This window comes from Phalacrocorax carbo, chromosome 7 (genome assembly GCF_963921805.1).
Source record: "Phalacrocorax carbo chromosome 7, bPhaCar2.1, whole genome shotgun sequence".
Classification (NCBI taxonomy): domain Eukaryota; kingdom Metazoa; phylum Chordata; class Aves; order Suliformes; family Phalacrocoracidae; genus Phalacrocorax; species Phalacrocorax carbo.
This window is the reverse complement of record NC_087519.1, coordinates 43,312,466-43,331,543: the sequence shown is the minus strand read 5'-3', so window position 1 is coordinate 43,331,543 and position 19,078 is coordinate 43,312,466. Positions and strand designations below refer to the sequence as shown.

Here is a 19,078-nt window from a genome sequence, read left to right as displayed (position 1 = left end):
ATTAATATGTTTTAAAAAATAGTGACTCTTAAAAATGCTATGATAATATGCTTCTAAATATTTAAGATCCTTTATTCTATGCAAAACCAGCATGTTAATTACTGGATTGGCAAAAATGTCTTTCAAGACCAGATTTGAACCCATCTTCTAGGTTTTGAAACACATTTGGAATGCTTGACTCCCTCATGATGGTCCCAAGGGAAAATGTGTTAGTCTCACCCGCGTTTGTTTACTCAAGAAGGCACAGTTTAGGCACAGCATTTGGTTTTCAACGAAGACCTGCTTTTTACTTTAGTTACCCAGCTGGCTTGATACGGGTACAATTAAATCAAATGATTTGTTCAAGATCACTAAGGGAATCAGTGACTCAACTGGGAGAAGAAAGTTGGACTGGGAAAGCTGAAAATACTAGTTCCCGTTGTGGGACAATTTCTCAGTAGCATTTAAGTAAATTAGAGGGGCAACCTATTGTATTTCACAGTCATCTGCACAAACTACCAGCATTGTATAGACTAAATTTGCATCAGTAGGGCAATGTAGACGCAGAGGAAAACTGAAGGAAAAAAGTTAACACTTTCATGAGGTGGGTATGTAAACTGACATATCAGATAAAGAACAGAAAAATCTAAATGAAAACATGTTTTCCAAAGCTTTTTGGTATTGTAGATATCACTTTTAGGGGGAAAGTTTAGCTGTACAATGAGTCTTTCTTGCTTGTCTTTAGTCATTTATTAACCAATCTATACAAACTGTAATTCTAGGATTCTTCTAATTGACAGGTGTTCAAAGTTCCTTTGTTGGGTTATTTTTGCTTAATTATCTTTTCCTTTTCCCATTTTTTAACAACTTAAGAGATATATCAGTACTATCATGAGACCATCATGTTGGTATCATACCACTGCTTTTATAACTAAGATTAGATAACTGCAAAAGACTTTTGCCTGTTGTGTGCATTACTTACTGATAAGAGTAATATGGTGTCATCTTCTATGATAACAGAAGGCAATGACATATGCACACTGGCTCATAATTGGCATTATAAAATTTGGTGGTGAAGGAATAGTGAAATGTAGCATTTTCTAATGTAGTTTCAGGGGCAGGACACAGTACTCCAGCAAGGACAGACTTCTGCAAACTCCTACCCTCTCCTTCCTTCCAAACCCTCCCTCACTCCTCCTGGCCTTTCATTTCCTTCATCATCAATTTTGCAAAAGTTTTCTGTCTTTATAGACTCTTCATTTCAGCCTCAGTCTCCTGGCTTAGCCAGTGCTGGCTTTCTCCTTGGCTTGCTGCCTGAGTCCCCTGCTGACCTCAGGATGTGGTTCTGCCAATCTAATTGTGGGCTGCTACTGAAAGGGGTAGTCCCATTCCCCCTCCCATCTGCCCTGCGCTCCCTTGTGAGCCAAGTCAGAGAACCAAACTTGTATGATCTGTTTTCTTTCAGTTCAGCTCTCTGAATCAGGTCATCATGGGGTAAAATGAACACCAATGCTAAAAATCACATCCAAAGTTGGAAGAGGCAGTGGAATAGGGAGAGGAGGGACCATGCCTTTCAGCAGCACTTCACAATTAACATGAGTTTCATCACTAAACTTCATTTTTGGCACCAAATGCCTTGCCCTACCTTTCTTGTTCTTCATCTTCCCTCTTTAGCCTCTCTTCCTAATGGCTTTCCATTTGCCCTGGCCCTTCCTGCTCCCGTCCAAGAGTTACCCATCAGCTAATTCCAGCTCTCTTGCCCAGCTCCTTTTCGTCCCTCGGTCCTTGTGCTTCACCGTAGACAGACCTTGTCAGTAACAATGCCTGTGGTCCCTCACCTAACTGCTGTTTCCAAAGTAAAGCTCAAAATGGGAGAAACATGCTTCAGCAATTAAGACGCCTTATTTTTATAAACTCTTCTCAAATCATCTCTTGTGCATGAAAAAAATTCTGAACTGCATGTGTTATAAAATGGATAAAACCCTAATAGTTACGAAGTAAAATTCCTACTAATTGAGCTTTCCTCACTTCGAGCCCTTTGTATTAAAAATAAGCAGTGAAATGGTTTGCAACAATAGTTAGAGGCTCTTTTTCCTACTGTAAACAAATGCTGAATATCTGGGCAAAAGCCTCCTTGCGTAATGCAAGTCAACTCCCATTGACTTAACAGGAGTTGTCGTGCTATATATGAGAGCGGGATCTTGTCTCTGTGAATAAAGGAGTTTTCTCAAGAGTGAGGGGGCTCTGGACAATGAATGCATTTTTACCAGCCCATTCTGATTCATTGGCAAACTACCAAACACCAGAACTGTTTCTGTAGTCTTTCTACTCTCACAATGACAGACATTTTCTTTTTCCTTTTTAGTGGGAAGTCTTTTGTATTTTTTTTTCCTCATGAAAATATGTGTCTTATTTTTCCTGGTATTTTGTACAACAAAATAGAAAGTATTTCTCAGTCATAATATTTTTGAAGTTGGTCCTTCCTGAGTTTATCATGTAACTTCTAATTCCAGTTTAAAACTTAGCTGAGGATAAAGAAGCAAATTTGGGTCTAACTTATGCATACATCTCTTGCAGTTCAAAAGGTGCTTTGAAACTAGACTGGGCAGACCCCTTTGGAAGTTACAGCAGCCCCAGGGAGCTATCTGAATGGTGCCAAAACTGTCTTGCTGTGGTCTACCCTAGACCCAAACTAGAAAAGAAGGGGGTGGCTTTCTAGTCTTCAGGAATCCTCCAGTGGGCCCAGGTGAAATTCCCTTTGGCAACACAAAAGAAATTTAGCTTGTACTAAAGAACTGCCCTCTGTAGAGGTTCCATACTGTGAACTACAGCAATCTTCCTTCCCATCATATCGTATTTTTTTTCCCCAAAGTTCTGCATGACAATTTTTAAAAAGAACTTAGCAGGTATCTTTATACAATCAATATTTTTAAAGTTTGGAATTTTTTGTGTGGTATGGTTGTTATCACCATCATCCATTATTTTTTTGATAGTGAGTCAAGGTAATTTTCTTCCTGTCTTCCAAAACACATATTACCAATTACACCATTACAAAATCAGCCGTGCAGATAAAATCGCCTTTCCGGAGAAATAGGAAATTGTAAAGTGAGGACCATTCCTAGTGTTGAATGGTCTGTGAGGTGATGAGCCCAAACCTGACAATCATCAGACATCCATATTCGGAACCAGCGGCATCATTCGTCATTTCTCTCTGTGGAACCAACTCAAACATTTCAGTAACCATCTGACCAAACATGGGTAAAATCCCTGTGGACAGCAGAGACAATCAGTGTCGCTTTCTGGACGGTGTCTGCAAGTAGATAATACTGCTTCTGACCCAGAATGTCACATTGCCATGTTGTTTGATTGTAAGCAAAGTCCTGCTGCCTATCTGCACACAACTGGATTTCTTCCAAAGCTGAATTAAAACCTGCCTTTAAAAAGCATATCTAATCTCATGTTTAAAACCCAAGCAAAGGTCTACCCGCTATCTCTCCTGATATAAACTATTTAAATATTTAATTGCCCTCACAGTCAGGAGATGTCAACATTAGGATTGTCTAGATACAGTTTCCAGCAAATGGATGCCATTGCCTTTTGTCAGCGAGGTTGAAAAGGTCATACTATCAAGACATCTCTTCTATATTTAAGTACCTCAAAGTGATCCAGTCTCTTGTCAGTTTTTTTCTTTCAGAAGCTGAATAAGCTGAAACGTGGAGGTGGTAACTTACAATATAACTTGTTTTCTGCTCCCTAGATCATTTTCAGCACTCTTCGAACTATCACTAATATTTCCATTTTCCTGCTAGTGTAAGTATCAGAAGTGGGTGCAGGTTTTTTGGTAGCATTTCTTCACCAAAATGTGGACAGAGATCTTCTTTCTAGAAGACAAGTTTTTATGCACACTAGATTGCACTAGTTCTTTTTGACACAGCACTGCCTGTGCTTTGCTGAACAAATGAACACACTGATCTTTCTACCCTTTCTAAACATTGTCACTAAAGACTTTATACAACCACATGGACTGCTAACACAAGATACCTTCAGCTTAGGAGGCGGCATCTTGAAGGATGCCACTATAAACACATCAACTCATTGATATCTTGTCACTGACAATTGCATTTTGAAATGTCAGCAGCCAGTTTTCAGTTCAGTTGCGTCTATGTAAAGCAGGTATTTTGAATCAAAATATCTTGTGGCACTAAATCAACAGCTTGGAGAAATCCAAGTTTAAAATGGAATTGCAATTGGTTTTATCAGCTGAACATTTCATTTAAAAAAAAAATGCAGATGTTTGTTCCTACTCATCAGAGCCCTGAGTGCACTAATGGGCCTTAATTGCCCTGACCAGTCTGACTTGACCCTTGCCCCCCATGGCCCTGGAGCCCCATTTCACTCGGCCCAGCGCCGCCAGAGGTGTGCTGGTCTCCAGCCCTGGCTGCGCCTATGCCCAGCCACGGGCCCTGCCGATCTGGACCCTGACTCCAGGGCTAATGCCCAGGCATGGGCTCTTGTCTGCCCCTTGTCTGCCCCTGGCCTGCCCCGTTCCCCGGCTGGGGGCAGTGAGTCAGGCCCTGGCTGGGAGGCCACAACCTGTGGGGTCCCCTCTGGCTCCCAGCCCCCAGGGAGCTGCTTGCCCGTGCTGCACCCTGACACTGCCTTGCATAAAAGATAATGTAGGTTGGAAAGGGATGCAGGCAGTCAAACGCGGCACTGTGATTGCAGATAATTGTATAGCAGATCATGCTGTTACCACTCATTACTTTTTATTAACAAAGACTGGGATATGGGTGGACCTTTCCATTATTTTTACCTGGCATCGGTGTCTAGCTAATGGGTTTGTATGTCCATGAGTCAAAATATTTACCCTTTTGGAGCTTGGAAACAGCTGGATTTCCAGTGGGGATGAGGATCCACCCCTCCATCCAAGTCAGGCTGGGATCTGTGGGACTGCTGATTTTGAAAACGAGTATAATAGTTGTTATAGTCAAACTGGGCCTCTGAAGTCACTGGAGCAGAGCACAAAAAGATTCCTATGTTTTATGATGAGCAGGATGAAGAGTTTCAGGGGCTGCTGGATAATACTAGTTTCTCTGATACTTTGGTTTACATTTTCTTTAATATTTTTTAAATATTGATCTATTTAAATATTTAATTGCATAATGTTGGGTATGGTCACTCCTTAGAGGCAATCCGATTTTTTTCATCTGTATTGACTCCCCCAGTCTTTGTATCTAGTAAACGTTAATGCTATTGAATCAATATGGTTCCCCACCCAAAAAGGTGGCTATAGGCACATTTTGCTAATATATTATTCCTTAAGAGTGCAGGATACCTAGGTGAGTAAACTGGGAAAAATAATTTAGCAAAGCAGTTGCTAGACTGGAATGACATTCAGTCTTTTGCTTGGTGACATTTAGAAGAAAAAAGAAATGGAAATGGCTTGTTTTTGGCCTGAAATGGAATATGTTAGCTGATCAGTGTGACAGAGTAAGTAGTGAGCAATATGTTATTTTCTGCCGTTGTTTTAGGGCAAATAGAATGATTTAGATGATGTGCTGTAACAGAAGAGACTACTGGAATCAGACATTCAGGAGGCAAATAGGTTTATTCTATTTTAGGCTTCACATTTACTGCTTTCTGGCATGAATAATACTGCAACCATCGTAAAGATTTAAACTAACCATGCTGATAAATACTTAATTCCTCTTGTTTAGGACATCTCTTACATCATTGCTCTTAAATTTTTAAGATGTAGGCTGTCTTAGCTTTTTCACCCAGGTTTGATCTCTGGCTTACTGACTGAGTATTTTAAGAACCGCCCTGATGTAGTAGCTCTCCTGCTACACTTGAGTTTTGCAAAGTCCCTGATTAACAGTCCATTCTTTACTTGTCTGAGCAATAGATGAGGGAGAATACGTCAGAGCTGACCCACCGGTCTGCGTTGACGGGCCGGTGGTGTGCAGTGGCTGGCACTGCTCTGGTTAGTAACGGGGAAAGGGGGGGCTTAAGGGGGTAAGCTCTTGTTCCACGCCAGAGAGGAAACGGCGCCGGTTCCTCGGCTGTGAGCTGAGAGAATGATTTTTGTGCTATTCTTACTTTGAATCATTTGAGTCGTATTATCAATACCCCTTCTATAGCATTTTTACACATGCGTGTTCTTTTACCAAGTATTTCAGGATGGTGGCACAAGTAAAGGAAGTTCCGAGATAGGAATTACACTTGTTCACCGTTCCCTCTTCGGCTGTTCATACCGCCGCGCTCAGTGACAGCCCCTGCAGGCCCCGCGCGGGCACTCCCACGCGGTCAGGCAGCCGTTCGGTGCTTGGCAAACCACGGCGGTGTCACGGACCCATGGCGGGCAGGGCCCGGAGGGGTTAAATCAGCAGTTACAGGCTGCCCCGAGGGCGCCGCGCGGGGAGCTCCCCACGCGCGGCCCGCGGGCGGCTCAGGAGGGACCCCCGGCGCAGCGGGCCGCAGCCGGGCCGGGGGAAGGCGGCGCGGGGGGGGGGGGGGGGCAGGTGCCATTTAGGGCGCGATCCGCGCGGCAGCGTGTCTCTCCGCCTAGAGATGGTGATGTCCGGCCGTGGCCCCGCGCGGCCGGCCCGAAGCACCTCGGAGCAGCCGCCGAAGCGCCGGAGCCGCCCCCCCCACCTGCACTCTGTGTGTGTGTATGTGTCCCGTCCCGTCCCCCCGCGGCAGCGGGGAGTGGGGCGCCCGGGTGCCTGCACGCCCCGCGCGGCCCCGATCGCAGGCGCCAGGCAGGGCCGTGCGCCCGCGCGCCCCCGCGTCGCAGCTGGCCGCCAGGGGGCAGTGGCGCGGCGGGCGGGGATTGGCCGGCGGTGGCGGGGCGGGGCGGGCCCGGTCCCGCCTGGCCGCGGCGGCAAGGAGGGAGGGCCGGTCCCTGCGTGACTCGCCCCCGCCCGCTCTCCCGCCGGGCGCCGCGGCGGCCGTTACTTAGCTGTTGGGAGCAGGCGCTCGCTGCGGCTTTCTCTGCCTAGGAGGCTCCGCCGCCGCTTCTTCCCCTCGCCATGTCCAAGGAAACGAAGAAGCCCTTCCGCCAGAGCATGGCCGAGTGGCGGCAGTTCGTCTACAACCCCAACAGTGGCGAGTTCCTGGGGCGCACGGCGAAAAGCTGGGGTAAGGGCAGCGAGGGGCAGGAGGGGGAGCGCGGGAGCGCGGCAGCGGGAGCCCCCCCGGGATGCGGCGGGCAGGTGAGGCGGCCCGCGAGGCCGCGGCGCACGCGCCCCGGTAACCGTTGCAACCGCCGCCGCCCGCCGGCCTAAAAATAGCTCCAGCCGTGACAGTGGCGGTGAGGGGGGATGGATATGGGGGGGGGGGGGAAGAAGCACCTCCCGGAGCAGGTGGGGGTCGGGGGAGGAAGAGGAGTTTCTGGGAGCGCGCCCCGAGCTGACTCACCCTCCTCCTCCTCCCGCCTCAGTACGTAAATGCAGCAAACGGGGCCCGCAGGCTCCTCCCCCGCCGGGTCGGCGGGGGGACGGGGGGGCCGCCCGGTGCGGCTGCGGCCGCACTCCGCCGCCGAGATGCGGGGCTCCCCCGGCTGACGGAAGCCTGCCGCGGGTGGGTCAGCGCAGCCGCGGCCCGTACCGCCCCCCCGACCCCCCATCACAGGAAACCGAGAATGAATGAGCGCGAATTGCCCTCGTGCTGCGAGGCGTTAGCTGCGGATCTGGGGGGGGGGGGGAGGGGGAAATACCCCTAGACCCCAAAAGTTTACGAGCCCGGATTCCCGGTAGTCTGCAAAAGAACGATCGTTGCGCGTGATTGTGCTAGATTTGTTCCAGCGTAGGGCTTCTGGGCCTCTTATTTTCCTTAAACGACGCTTTTTAAATGAAGGTTCTCTAGTAAAGCTTGTGAAGGCAACGTTTGTTTTCCTGCTTTCAGGTAGTCTTCCCATAGCTTTCCTCTGAGCTGGAAAGTGTGTTATCATAATCTCGTAGCTTCCAATAAAAATATTAGGATTTTCTGAGTATGTTTTCTCACATTAAGCAGTTGTATAAATGCTTAATATTAGGATGTTTCTTCAGTCCTCATGGGACATATTTACTGACTTCAGAAAATGCTGCGTCTCCTCCCAAAACTTGGATGTAGTCGGGATATTTAATAGCTGTGCTTACAAAACCAACAAGAATCTCAGCGTGGTGTAAAGGAACGGGCCAATACATCCTTGGCCTTGACACAATCTCAATGAATACTAATGTTGAAATAGTGAGGAGGAGCCTTAAGCAGACTGTACATGGGGTGTGCTTTCTTTGCCGTGCCAATGTCTCCTGTCTATCAAGAGAGGGCCCTAGCGCTGACATGAGTTCTCCTCCATTCAGATGGAAATAAGAGCTTGCGAGCTACTCTGCCAGTTGAATAGCAAAGGAGAGGAAATTTCCACTATGCTGTTGTCTAGTGATCTTTCTGTACAGGCAGGTTTCCTGAAGTGCGTGGGCTGGATGAATGGGTGTATGGATTGCAGAAGTCTGTGTCGTGAATCTGAGGAGCACAAATGCCGTGGGCACATTAGAAATAGGTTGTAACTTCTTTACAAAAAAAAAAACCACCCAGTTGTTGAAACAACATTCTGTTTAAACCTATCTAGTAGGATAAGTCACAAGGTTTCTAGTCTGTGCTAGTCCAACGCCAATAGATAACACTTGAAATTTATATTACTTGGTAATTGAGTTTTTGTGACCAGCTCCCTTGATAAAAGATGTTTTTCCATGTTGAGGAAGTACATATAGGCTTAGATAGCACTTTGAGTAATTTCACTTCATTACTAAGTTTTCTTAAGTGGTTTAGGTGATTGGTATGTGGTTAGTGCAAGATACCTTTTCCTTAGCCTGGACATTAAGAGGTGACTGTTCAGCAGCACTACAAATTGTCGGTGGGCTTTTATGCCAATATTTATTTGTCCTGGTGTTTTGTGCTTATATAATTATATAAAGTAAATTATAGTCTTTGACTGTTTTGGGGGGTGGTGTGTGGCTTTCTGTTTGGTTCTTATTTTTAATTGCAGAGCACTAATTGAGTGGCTCTGTTGGGTTTTGGTGTCGCTTCTGCCCTTGCTGTACTGGTGTGAGCTTAGAGCAGTCTCATTGACTATAGTTCCTGTTCTGTTGCCGGCCTCCCCTCTGAAAGGTGGGGACATAGAAGAGAGCTCTGGTTGCCAGTCTACTCGGCTATGGTGTCTCCAGGGGCAGCATAATAAGAATTCAGTTGGCTCTGGTTCTTCCATGCATATTTCTCTTGTCTCAAGACAGCTTCCTCACAGAAATAAGACAGAAGCAGTAGAGAAACTGTTAAATAATTTTTCACAGTCTGCACATGTTTTGCCTTAGTCTCAGGCAGTCCTGGGGGCTTATGTAAATTGTAACTGCAAGGCAGCCATTCTTTGTGAATCTGAGTGCTATGGCATTGGAGTACTCATCTTTATCTGCCACTTCCACACCAGGATTTGTAAAAAGATCAAACACAAGCAGCTCCTGTACTCATTTGTCATGTAACAGAGGTATGTTGGCTTTTAGAGTTTGGTAAAGAGTCACCTTTTACAGCTTGGCAAAAACCCTGTACTAAGCCTCCTCTTGCTGTAAAAAATGAGAGATTTTTACTTTACTTTTTGCAGACTTGAGGGATAATTCTGCTTGAATCTTTCACAAACCAGTATCCAACTCTAACAAAAAAAACCAAAACCACCCCATCAAAACCCTTACAGTTTTAGTTATCTGGCATAATCATTTGTTGTATTAAAGAGACAGAAAATACTGGGAAAAAAACCCTGTTGATGAGTTGGTGGTGTTCTCAGCAACAAGGCATAAGGGATGCTAGTAGTCCTTGCAGAGGTGATGGGAAGGGCAGTTGGTCCTGGGGTTCCACACAGGCTGTAATCAGGTAGGGCAAAGAAAGGAGAACCTGGAAGAGTGCCATGTGGGGCCTTACTGTAAGTAAAAGGAAGATTAGCATCTGGCTTTGCCTGCAGTGCGAAGGTGCTGTGCCTGCCTAGAATAATACCAAGAACAGAGTGAGATCATAATGAAATTACTGTAATGGGATGCTCACTACACACAGTGTAGTGTGCACAGTCTTACAATACAGACAGTAAACTCTTTTTACTCAAGGTTACAGAAAAATACCACCAACACCTTATTTTTCAGAAAGCTTTCCACCATGTCAATGGATATGCAGTCTTGTCAGTCACCATAACAAAAGATTCAGTTTTGCTTCTGTTTAGTCTTCACTGACTTCTTGCTGGGACATACAGCACTGTCAAAGCTTTAACTACTTCTCGGACTTCATTATTCTGTGTTCTTCATCAGTGTTTTGAGCATGGTTTTGTTGTGATTTAGCTTTCTTCACAGGTAGTGTAATGTTAAACATTCTGGCATCACCGTCTGCCACTGCAGTAGAAGTGCTTACACATCCGAGTTGTGAATTGGAGAGAGACACAGTGCACTTTTTTTGGATTGTGGCAGATGGACAGTTCCTGTAAAAACTCCTGCATAGCCAGGAATGTGACTGCAGTCAAAATCTTACTAAACTTTTCCATGATATTGCCTATGGTAAGAAATGAATATTTGAGAAATCAGTTAGAATGTTTTATTTTCCATGATGCAGAGTGCTCTGAAGAGAAGGCTTGCCTTCTCTTGTTGCAGGTATTAGTAAGCTCTGTGGTGCAGTGAGTGTTTTGGGGGTTTGGGGTTTTTTGTGTTGTACATGCTTAATCATGGCATTAAGCACTGACTTTTGTTGTTCTTTGCAAGTGTTGCACTTAACAATTTCTGTTGTTTCCTGAAGCGTTTAGCCATGTTATACGTGGAGCCCTGGCTTGTTGTGAAATAGACTGTAACACAAGACCAAGGTTTCATTTCTTCCTGGAGCCTTCCTTTCCTCTTTCTTCTTCTACCTATACCCATCCCCCAAAATTGGAAAAGAGTGATTCTCATGTGTCCAGGGAATAAAGTTGAAACATGATTAGTGCCTATCTAATATGTATAGTTATGTTAGTTTAAGACAAGGAAATCTACGGCAGGTGGACCAAAAGTCCTTGGTGTTGCTGGCATTGGTGGTGGTCACTAGTAACATTGCTTAGGTATTTAAATCTCAGTAGTTAAAGACACTGAAGAATGATCATGCAGGTGGCAGCAACGGTGTGGCATGGAATCCAACAGACAGCATTTCATTTTCATTGTTGCAGGTAATGTTGCATAGTTGCTTCCATGTCTGTTGTGAGAGTGTTTATACTGCTACCTGTATATACCTACCTATGTATGACATACAGGTAGATCTGCCAATTGGGTTTATGCCAGATTGACATGCTTTTTATCACCTTTGCCATGTAAAGTTTGGAAAGCTTGTACGCCTCATGGAAACCTTGCTTTCACCAGAGTCAGAAGTTCTAGTTTTCGTAATGGAAAAGTGTTTGATCCCTGCAAATGGACTCCAGCTAATGATGGCACCAACATGTTCAGAAATAGTAATTTTCCACATTTGACTCTTGCTTATCCATGTGGTTAGGATATGAAGGAATTTTGGTACTGTGATGCCCTGGACAAAGCGAAAAAAAAACCCCAAACCAAACCCCACCCCAAAAAAAACCCTAACTAGGTAAACTGTAGGGCAGAATTTTGGTTTTGACAGTTTTCCTTGTGTGATAGTTCTAGTGTCAAAGACTGAGAGACTCGAAGGGTTTGATGTAGCGAGATGTTCTGCGACAATTGAGTTGTTGCATGTGAGCTGTGGTAGCTGTACTTTCCTTGGAGTAAATGTGGAGGATATCTTTCTACTGTTACTTGGGTACATCTTGTTTCCTGACAAGAAATCCAGTGTTCTGTGAAGTTATTTTGGCAGAGCTTCTTGACAGGTTATGGCTTGTTCACTGTGATTAGCTTAGGATAATTAATGCTAATGAGCTCACAAAGAGCCACTTATTCAGTTTGGGGCTGTTGGAAGCTGCAGAGGAGTGTTTCGGTGTTTGTTTTTTTCCTCTTTATAATGTGGCATAGTAGTACAAATGGGGCAGTTCAGTGGTCAGTGTTCTGCAGTGCCTTTACAAGCTATATTAAAATCAAGATTAAAAATGTCTCTGTGTGTGCACGCACACATGATTTGCTGGACTGGGGGAGGTTAGTGGAGTTTCAGTGCTATGAATGGAAGTCTTCCTAGCGTTGTTACTGCTGCAGCCCCCAGTGGGTATGCTTGTGCCAGGAGGGGCAAGGACTCCCTAAGGGCCTGTTCACACTGCAGTCTCCACCATGGAGCTGATCACTGTGTTTTAGACATTGGGGTCCCTCTTGTTTTCCCTGGTATTGGCACACCCCCTGTGGGCATGAGGGCCCCCCAGGGACTGCCCACATGTAGCAGTTCTGCCCTGCTGCAGCTCGTGGCAGGGGAGGGGGACCCCAGAAGCCCCCTTCCCTCTGGGGTGGAGAGGCTGTGTAGGTGGGTGAGCATCCTCGCCTCGACAGAGGGAGCAAAGGAAGAGAGCTTCAGCAGGCTTAGATCAGCTCTTCAGGGTGCTTCAGAATGAGGTCCAAGGCCAGTGTTGCAGATATGGTAGTATTGGCCCAAAGCAGTACTGTGCTTAGGGCCACGTCTGCCTAGAAGTGCACCACTGTGGTGCTGTTACACCTGTCAGTAATAAAGAAGTGTGCAGGGATTTTTTTTAAATTTGTTTTTTACCTGGTGAGGTTAGGCATCATCTTTTGGAAATTAAAATACAGATATATTCTGAAATAGCTCAATCAAAAAGATTTCCCTGACTTTCTTGCTTCTGCCACAGAAGGTGTTCTTGTCTTAAATGTGAAACTTTTTTTCTGTTTCATTGGAACTGATTGATGAATGTCGTGGTCACTTGATTGAAAGTGCGCTTTTTTGATAGCTTGATGAAAGTGTATTCAATAATTTATTAACTTGTAGGGATCAAAATGAGAGCTGACCAAAGGTTTTGTAAGGGAGCTTTTTTGTTTTTGTTTTTTTTTTGTGATACCCAGAATACCTTGGGTACTAATCAGGAGATCATTGTGTTTTGGATCCAGTTAAAGCAGTTGTAAGCTTGTAGGTAAAGCAAATTGCTGGTGTGCCAAATACAGATGCAGCTTCCGCAACAGCTTTTGTTGATTAGGATTTCTACTATTTGTTTTTATATACTCTCTTCAACTTCTAAATAGCTTCTCAATAGCCTTAGAAATAGTTTATAATAGATGTCTAACTGTCTTGTTCATTATGGAGTAAGCTTTTCCTTGTGTTTGCGTACTTTGTTACTTCTAATCACTGCGTTGTATCTTGCATGTCAGTGGTTCCTAAATGTGTTTTAAAAAGCAGATTGCTTTCAGGTTATTGCAGATTGGTAAGTAACTTTACTTACTTTTACTTAAGAGTTAGGCTGCCTTCTGTCATCTTCCAGTGGACAGTGCACCTTGTTGGGGTACAGTCATTTTTGCTTTAGACTTTTCCTTTTCTATGGCCACTTATTCTGTCATATAATCAAGTGTCAGTGATAGAATGTTGCATAACGGTTTTGATGTGCTTTTCTTGACCTGAATTATTTCTCTTTGGCTTCCTGGTAGCAGCCTTATAGCTAGAATATTTTATAAAAAATTGAATTTGCATCATCGGTTATGGTGTTGAATTAGAAAGACTTTGAAGATGGCTCAAGGTGGCTGAAGTTTGCTCCCTGTGCAAGCATCTGAATACTTGTATAGCCCTCATCCTTCTTGGCAATGTCTGTGCATATGTCCTTAAATCTCAAGTGTTCAGTCTTAAAACAGAATCACACATTCTTTTTTTAGGTTAGTATTGTATACTCAACGAATAAAACAATTTCTGTTGAATCTTAAATGTATTTTAGTAAGCCTTCCATCCATCTAGTATATATGTTTCATCTTTAGTTGGGAACTATCTGCAGGTAAACATAAATTTTAAAAGGCAATCTAATCATAATCATCAATATGTATTCTCAGAACTTCTGAGAACAAACCAAGGCAAACAGTTAGCTGGTTTTTTTTTTTTTGCTTTAATGAGATACACTAACACGGGTTCATCAGGGTCAAAAAAGAAATAATGCAAGAATACAAAACCTTGTTTGAAAACTTAGTAACTAAAATAATAAAGGCTTTTAAATGAGGGTTATCTAAGAACAGAAAGTCTTAGAAAATCTCTGCAGCTCATCTGAGTCCCTATCATCTCTAAAGTAAGACTTTAACTTTGGCCTGTTACCTTGTCTTCTCAGTAAACAACTGATCTGTGTACCCACAGTGCATGTCTGTGCATGCATAATGAAAAGGGGCGGGGGGTCGGGGGGTAAACCCACTTAATCACGGTAAGTTTTCAAGCTGTTTTCCCAAGTAGTATTCTCACTTAGCGATTTGTTGCAGCAAAGTGATGGAGAGGTGCAGCATCGTAATAAGCTGTTTCCTCAGGTTTTGAGGAGCTCTTCCTTATGCAACTGCCAAGTTGAAGCCAGTAACATCTGTGTAATTGGTCAATTCCACGAAGGTTGCCCGGTCCCTGAGGCAGAATGGTAAAGCAGGTGGATATGTTAGGCAAAGGCTTTTGATAAGTCTGAATAGAAGGCTTGGTTTGTTTTCAAAAATACACAGCAGAAAACATTTTCACCTTGACAAGTCTTGTGTACCAGAACGTACATGTGAATGAATGCTCTGTTTGGAATTCTCTCAACTATCAACTGTGTTACTCAAGCACCAATGGCTTCCTACCTCCCCTGGATCCAGTGTAATAATTTTATCTTTTCACCCAGTTCTTTTGTCTTCCCTACAATCCTCTCCTTTCCAGATAGGGAACTATAATTCCCTTAAACAAGTGAAACTATTTCTTTTTTCTAATGGACTGCTTGCTCATCTTTGCCAGCTTTCCTGTGTAGCCCAAAGAATGGTTTTTAATGCTTCTCTCTTAAAAATAGCGATGCCAAAATGCCCTGTAAATTTTAAGAGCCAGAAAGTATGAAGAAAATATTTTGGTACCCATTATTCTGCACTGTGCAATATGTACATGTGCTAGAGGCATATAGATTTATAACTATAATTAGGAGTGGCAAGGGACTGGGGGGTTGGAACCAAAACCAAACACTGTATTGCTTATTTCCCATTTTGATTTTCAAAATAGGTAATAGAATTAGCTGAAACAAAAATAGTAATTTTAGCTTTTTCTTTACAGGTTTGATCTTACTATTCTATCTGGTATTTTATGGCTTCCTAGCAGCACTCTTCACATTCACAATGTGGGTTATGCTTCAGACACTGAGCAGTGATATACCAAAATACCGTGACCGGATTTCTAGTCCAGGTAACAGTTCATTTATTTTTTCATAGACCTCTGTCTGGTTTAACAGATAAGTTTCATTTGAGAGTTTGTCATATGAACTGCCTATGAGAAACTGTGATTATTATTCAGTTACAGGTTTTGAAGGTAAAACTTGGTGTGAGGCAAGTTTATGTTTATAGCACAAATTTGGTCAGTACCTTTTTGTGTGTATGTGGTAACTTCTGCTGTTTTTTCTCTAAGTTCTTTTTAGTTGAATTTGTCTTGTATGTAGACCACAATTTTACCTGCACATCCACACAACATGCTGTTGCAGGAGTTGGATTACCATTTAAACAAATTGCTTTAAAGATGCTATAAACTAGTTCTCTTGGATCAGATGGAAAGCAACCTGTGATTAGTATTTGAAGAGAGTACAGGAAGGCTGTACTATGGGGGTGATCTGTCAAGAGTGGATAAGGACTATGATATGAAGGCATTTCCAGGGTTTTTGTTACAGTATTAGGTAGCTTTCAACTGACATGGAATGTCTGTGGATTCCAGGGGCTGCTGACCTATTCTGTAGGGATCCACTGAAGAGAGAGGGTCCTGTTTTATGACAAAGCACGTAACATGCAGCTGCCACTAAAAGTGGTGTCTTGCTTCCTGGAAGTACTGCTTGCTTTGTATACATGCCCACCCAGTTCCACTGGTGGCTGGTTTAAGGAGCTGTGTGTGACAGATTAAAAAAAAAAAACCCTGCAGAAATAAAAATAATAAGGTGGTTGTCTTTATTTCTTTCCTTCTTTTTTTACTTTTAAAATTTTTTTAACTATTGGTTTAAATATATAACAAAATTCTATCATTATAGGCTCTATTTTGGTGTATCTGCATATTGGAAAAAAATTAAGGATTTTTACCCTGAAAGATTTAAAAGATGCTTCTGTGTACTTTAACTACACCAAATAGATTAATGTTTTCTAGTTACTGTTTCTGGAGAATGTGTAAGTATTTGAATTGCATATGCAACTTAAATGATTGGGCCATCTGAAAATTTGATAAGATCTCAAATTTTATAATAACTAGGCTTAGGGACCAAATTTAATTTTAAAACCCAACAAAACTAAATGGCTATGCATTATTAATATTTTGGTGGAAGATAGATGGCATTATTTTTTAAAATACTTTTCCCTTTTTTGAAGTGCAAACTCTTAAAATTAACCAGCATCTTGCAGCTGCATCAACACTTAAGATGAGAGAGTAATCTTTGTGTGAGCAAGTTGCAACTGGGCCAATATGATAAATGTCTCTGGATTCTGAACAGAATTTATTTTGATGTAGTGTTCAGGCCTTCTCTAAAAAGTGTCCTCTTCTTATAAGGGATTCTTGAGGTTTTGTGCTGGTTTTTTTAAGATAAGAATGGGCTAAGTGCTGGAAATAATAATAATAATAATAATGACCTGCTTAGTTAAAAGAAAGGGGGGGAAAAGGCAAAAAACCCCAAAGCAGGTGGCTTAGTTGACCATTTCTCCCCATTTCCTTTGTGGTAGTTAGAACCTTGGAAGTGGATGGAGCTGTGACTTAATAGTGGACTTGAGAAACATTTTTTCCTCTCGTACCTCTTGCAGTTCAGGGTATTAATTTTCCTTTTTTTTTTGAAATAAGTCATAAAGGATGTTTGTTTTAAAAAGTACGTATGCCGCAATTAGTTTTTAATGTAAGAATTCCTATAACATGTCTGACTTTTTAATTAATTATGTTGTGATTAACTGTTATGTATTAGTAAAGTTGCTTATTTCTATTTTAATGTTTCTCTTTAACTCTTTCATTTTTCACTTTCAGCGAAACATGTCATGTTCCTGGCTGTAAAACTTTAAATTATAAAAAAAATTCTACACACAAAACCTGGATGGCGTAGGTCAAAGGTTTTATTCTTGTGTTAAACATACTCGGAAATCTCACAGTTGATTTATTTTATAATTGGTATTTGACTTGCATTTACACTGGGATATAAATCAATCAAATCCAGATGATTTAAAAACCTTTCTTTTAAATCCCGCTTGGAATTGTAGGATAATGTCATCTTTGTTACAATCCCAGATGTGATGCTAAATTGAGGCTGCTAATTCTGTTCCTCTGGAAGAGCCCAAATCCTCTATCTCTCACAGTCTATGCATCAGTCATTCAAATAGCTGCTTCTGTAGAATTTACGCCGTAGCCTCTAGGCAGACTGTGATCCATTGGAATTGGAGCAGTCCCTTTCTCTTAGGATGTTTCTGAAGCTCCCCTGAAGCAATACATCTCTTCAAGTTATTGTTTCATTCATTGATGACTAGTTTAGTTACTTTGTCATATTTGCTTGGAAAAACAGCATCTAAGTCCTTCATTTACAATATAATTCTATAGATAACAGTCTCTCCTCCCCCAAAACCCCTTAGTGTGTAAAACCCCTTCAGCGACTTCTCAGCCCTGTTACTAATTATCTTGTATTTCGTTGAATCCCAGTTCAGTGTGGAGGCCAGAAGATGACTGTAATGCAGCAAACTAATTTGCAGTAAAAAATGGTATTTATAGTTTTAGATGGACTGTCAGTCATTAAGGCATTTAGTTGTGGCTTGCCTGGAAATAATTAACTGCTGCTAATGCAGAAAGCAGAATTTATGATTTATGGGAAATCCTACAAAAAAGGTAGAGTGAACAAGCATTAAATTGTATCTGGGTTTTTTTAGAATCTGAAAGATGTTTGTAGTAAGTTTCTAGTATATACCTTTATTATTTCCCAGTTCAGTGTACTGCCAGTAATTCCTGCTTTTGGATGAGAAGCTTGGTCATTTCTATAAGTGAATCCTTAATAGATCTGGGCTGCTTCATTGCACTTTCTGTATGCTTTCCAGAAGCTCACTGTGACTGATTAACTACGGTAATGTATTAAGAATCCAACATAAAGACAATTTATCTGACTTTCTTCCCAGTGTAGTCTATCTGCTAAGATTAGACTTAGATTATCTTCTAAATGTTTGTTTTGTATAAAGAAGGCCTGATTTTATTTTTTAATTTGGGGAGATGAATTTTGTTTTCTGCCTTAAATTTTATTCATTTGGGAATCTAGTTTTAATTGGTTTTGCCAGAGGATAGGAAACTACGTGGCATCCTAAGCTGATAAAATTAGCTGCTGCTATAGTTGCAGCTTCTTCCTGTGTGCCAAATTTGATGTCATACCATTTTAATATTCTAACCTAGAAGAAAACTAATCTAAAAAACAATAGGTTGGGTTGTTTGCTTTGGGTTTTTTTTTCCTCTTTTGTGGAAGTGCAATGTCAGTTCTGAGCTATATTTGAAGAGACAGATGCATGGACACTCATCTGTTCATCACAACTGCAGCGCTTTTATCCGTTCTAATTATTTATATTAAGTAAAGAGTTACATTAAGGTAGTGTGAATAAAGTAATCAATCATACACCCTTTTCTGAACAGATTTAATCTCTTCTGCCATATCTGGTGATGTAGTGCTATTTCATCTGCTACTGAAGCTGTGATGAATGATAGTAGCATTAGGTATCCGTGTTAGTGACAACTCCTGATGGTGCAGGGTTGTATATATTAGCACATAGTGTGCCTTTTGCTTTCACCTGCTACAAAAAAAATCCCTAAGATTTAACTCTGTACCTTTCTTTACCCATATCCTGGGAAGAAGGACAGGTCACCTCTATGAAGGGCCCAAACTCGTTGTCAGTGTCTGCCTTTTTCATCCTTCAACGCAAAGCTGGACTTCAGCATTCGGTAATCTGTGTCCTTGTTTCTCCTGGCTCCCTGGCTGTAGATCGCTCCTGTTCCAGTA

General features: G+C 42.4%; 1 protein-coding gene and 1 long non-coding RNA gene across 2 annotated transcripts in view; one reads left to right on the top strand and one right to left on the bottom strand.

Annotated features, from left to right (window-relative positions):
* The window catches only part of LOC135314386 (uncharacterized), a 21,423-nt gene extending 13,852 nt beyond the window's left edge, over nt 1–7,571 (bottom strand). Inside the window, exon 1 of the long non-coding RNA XR_010373886.1 lies at nt 7,399–7,571. This is a non-coding gene — a long non-coding RNA (uncharacterized LOC135314386). The remainder of the gene's footprint in view (nt 1–7,398) is intronic.
* The window catches only part of ATP1B3 (ATPase Na+/K+ transporting subunit beta 3), a 26,482-nt gene continuing 14,248 nt past the window's right edge, over nt 6,845–19,078 (top strand). Inside the window, exons 1-2 of the mRNA XM_064457701.1 lie at nt 6,845–7,119; nt 15,157–15,285. Of these exons, the coding sequence (XP_064313771.1) occupies nt 7,011–7,119; nt 15,157–15,285 (238 nt within the window). The 5' untranslated portion in view covers nt 6,845–7,010. The remainder of the gene's footprint in view (nt 7,120–15,156; nt 15,286–19,078) is intronic.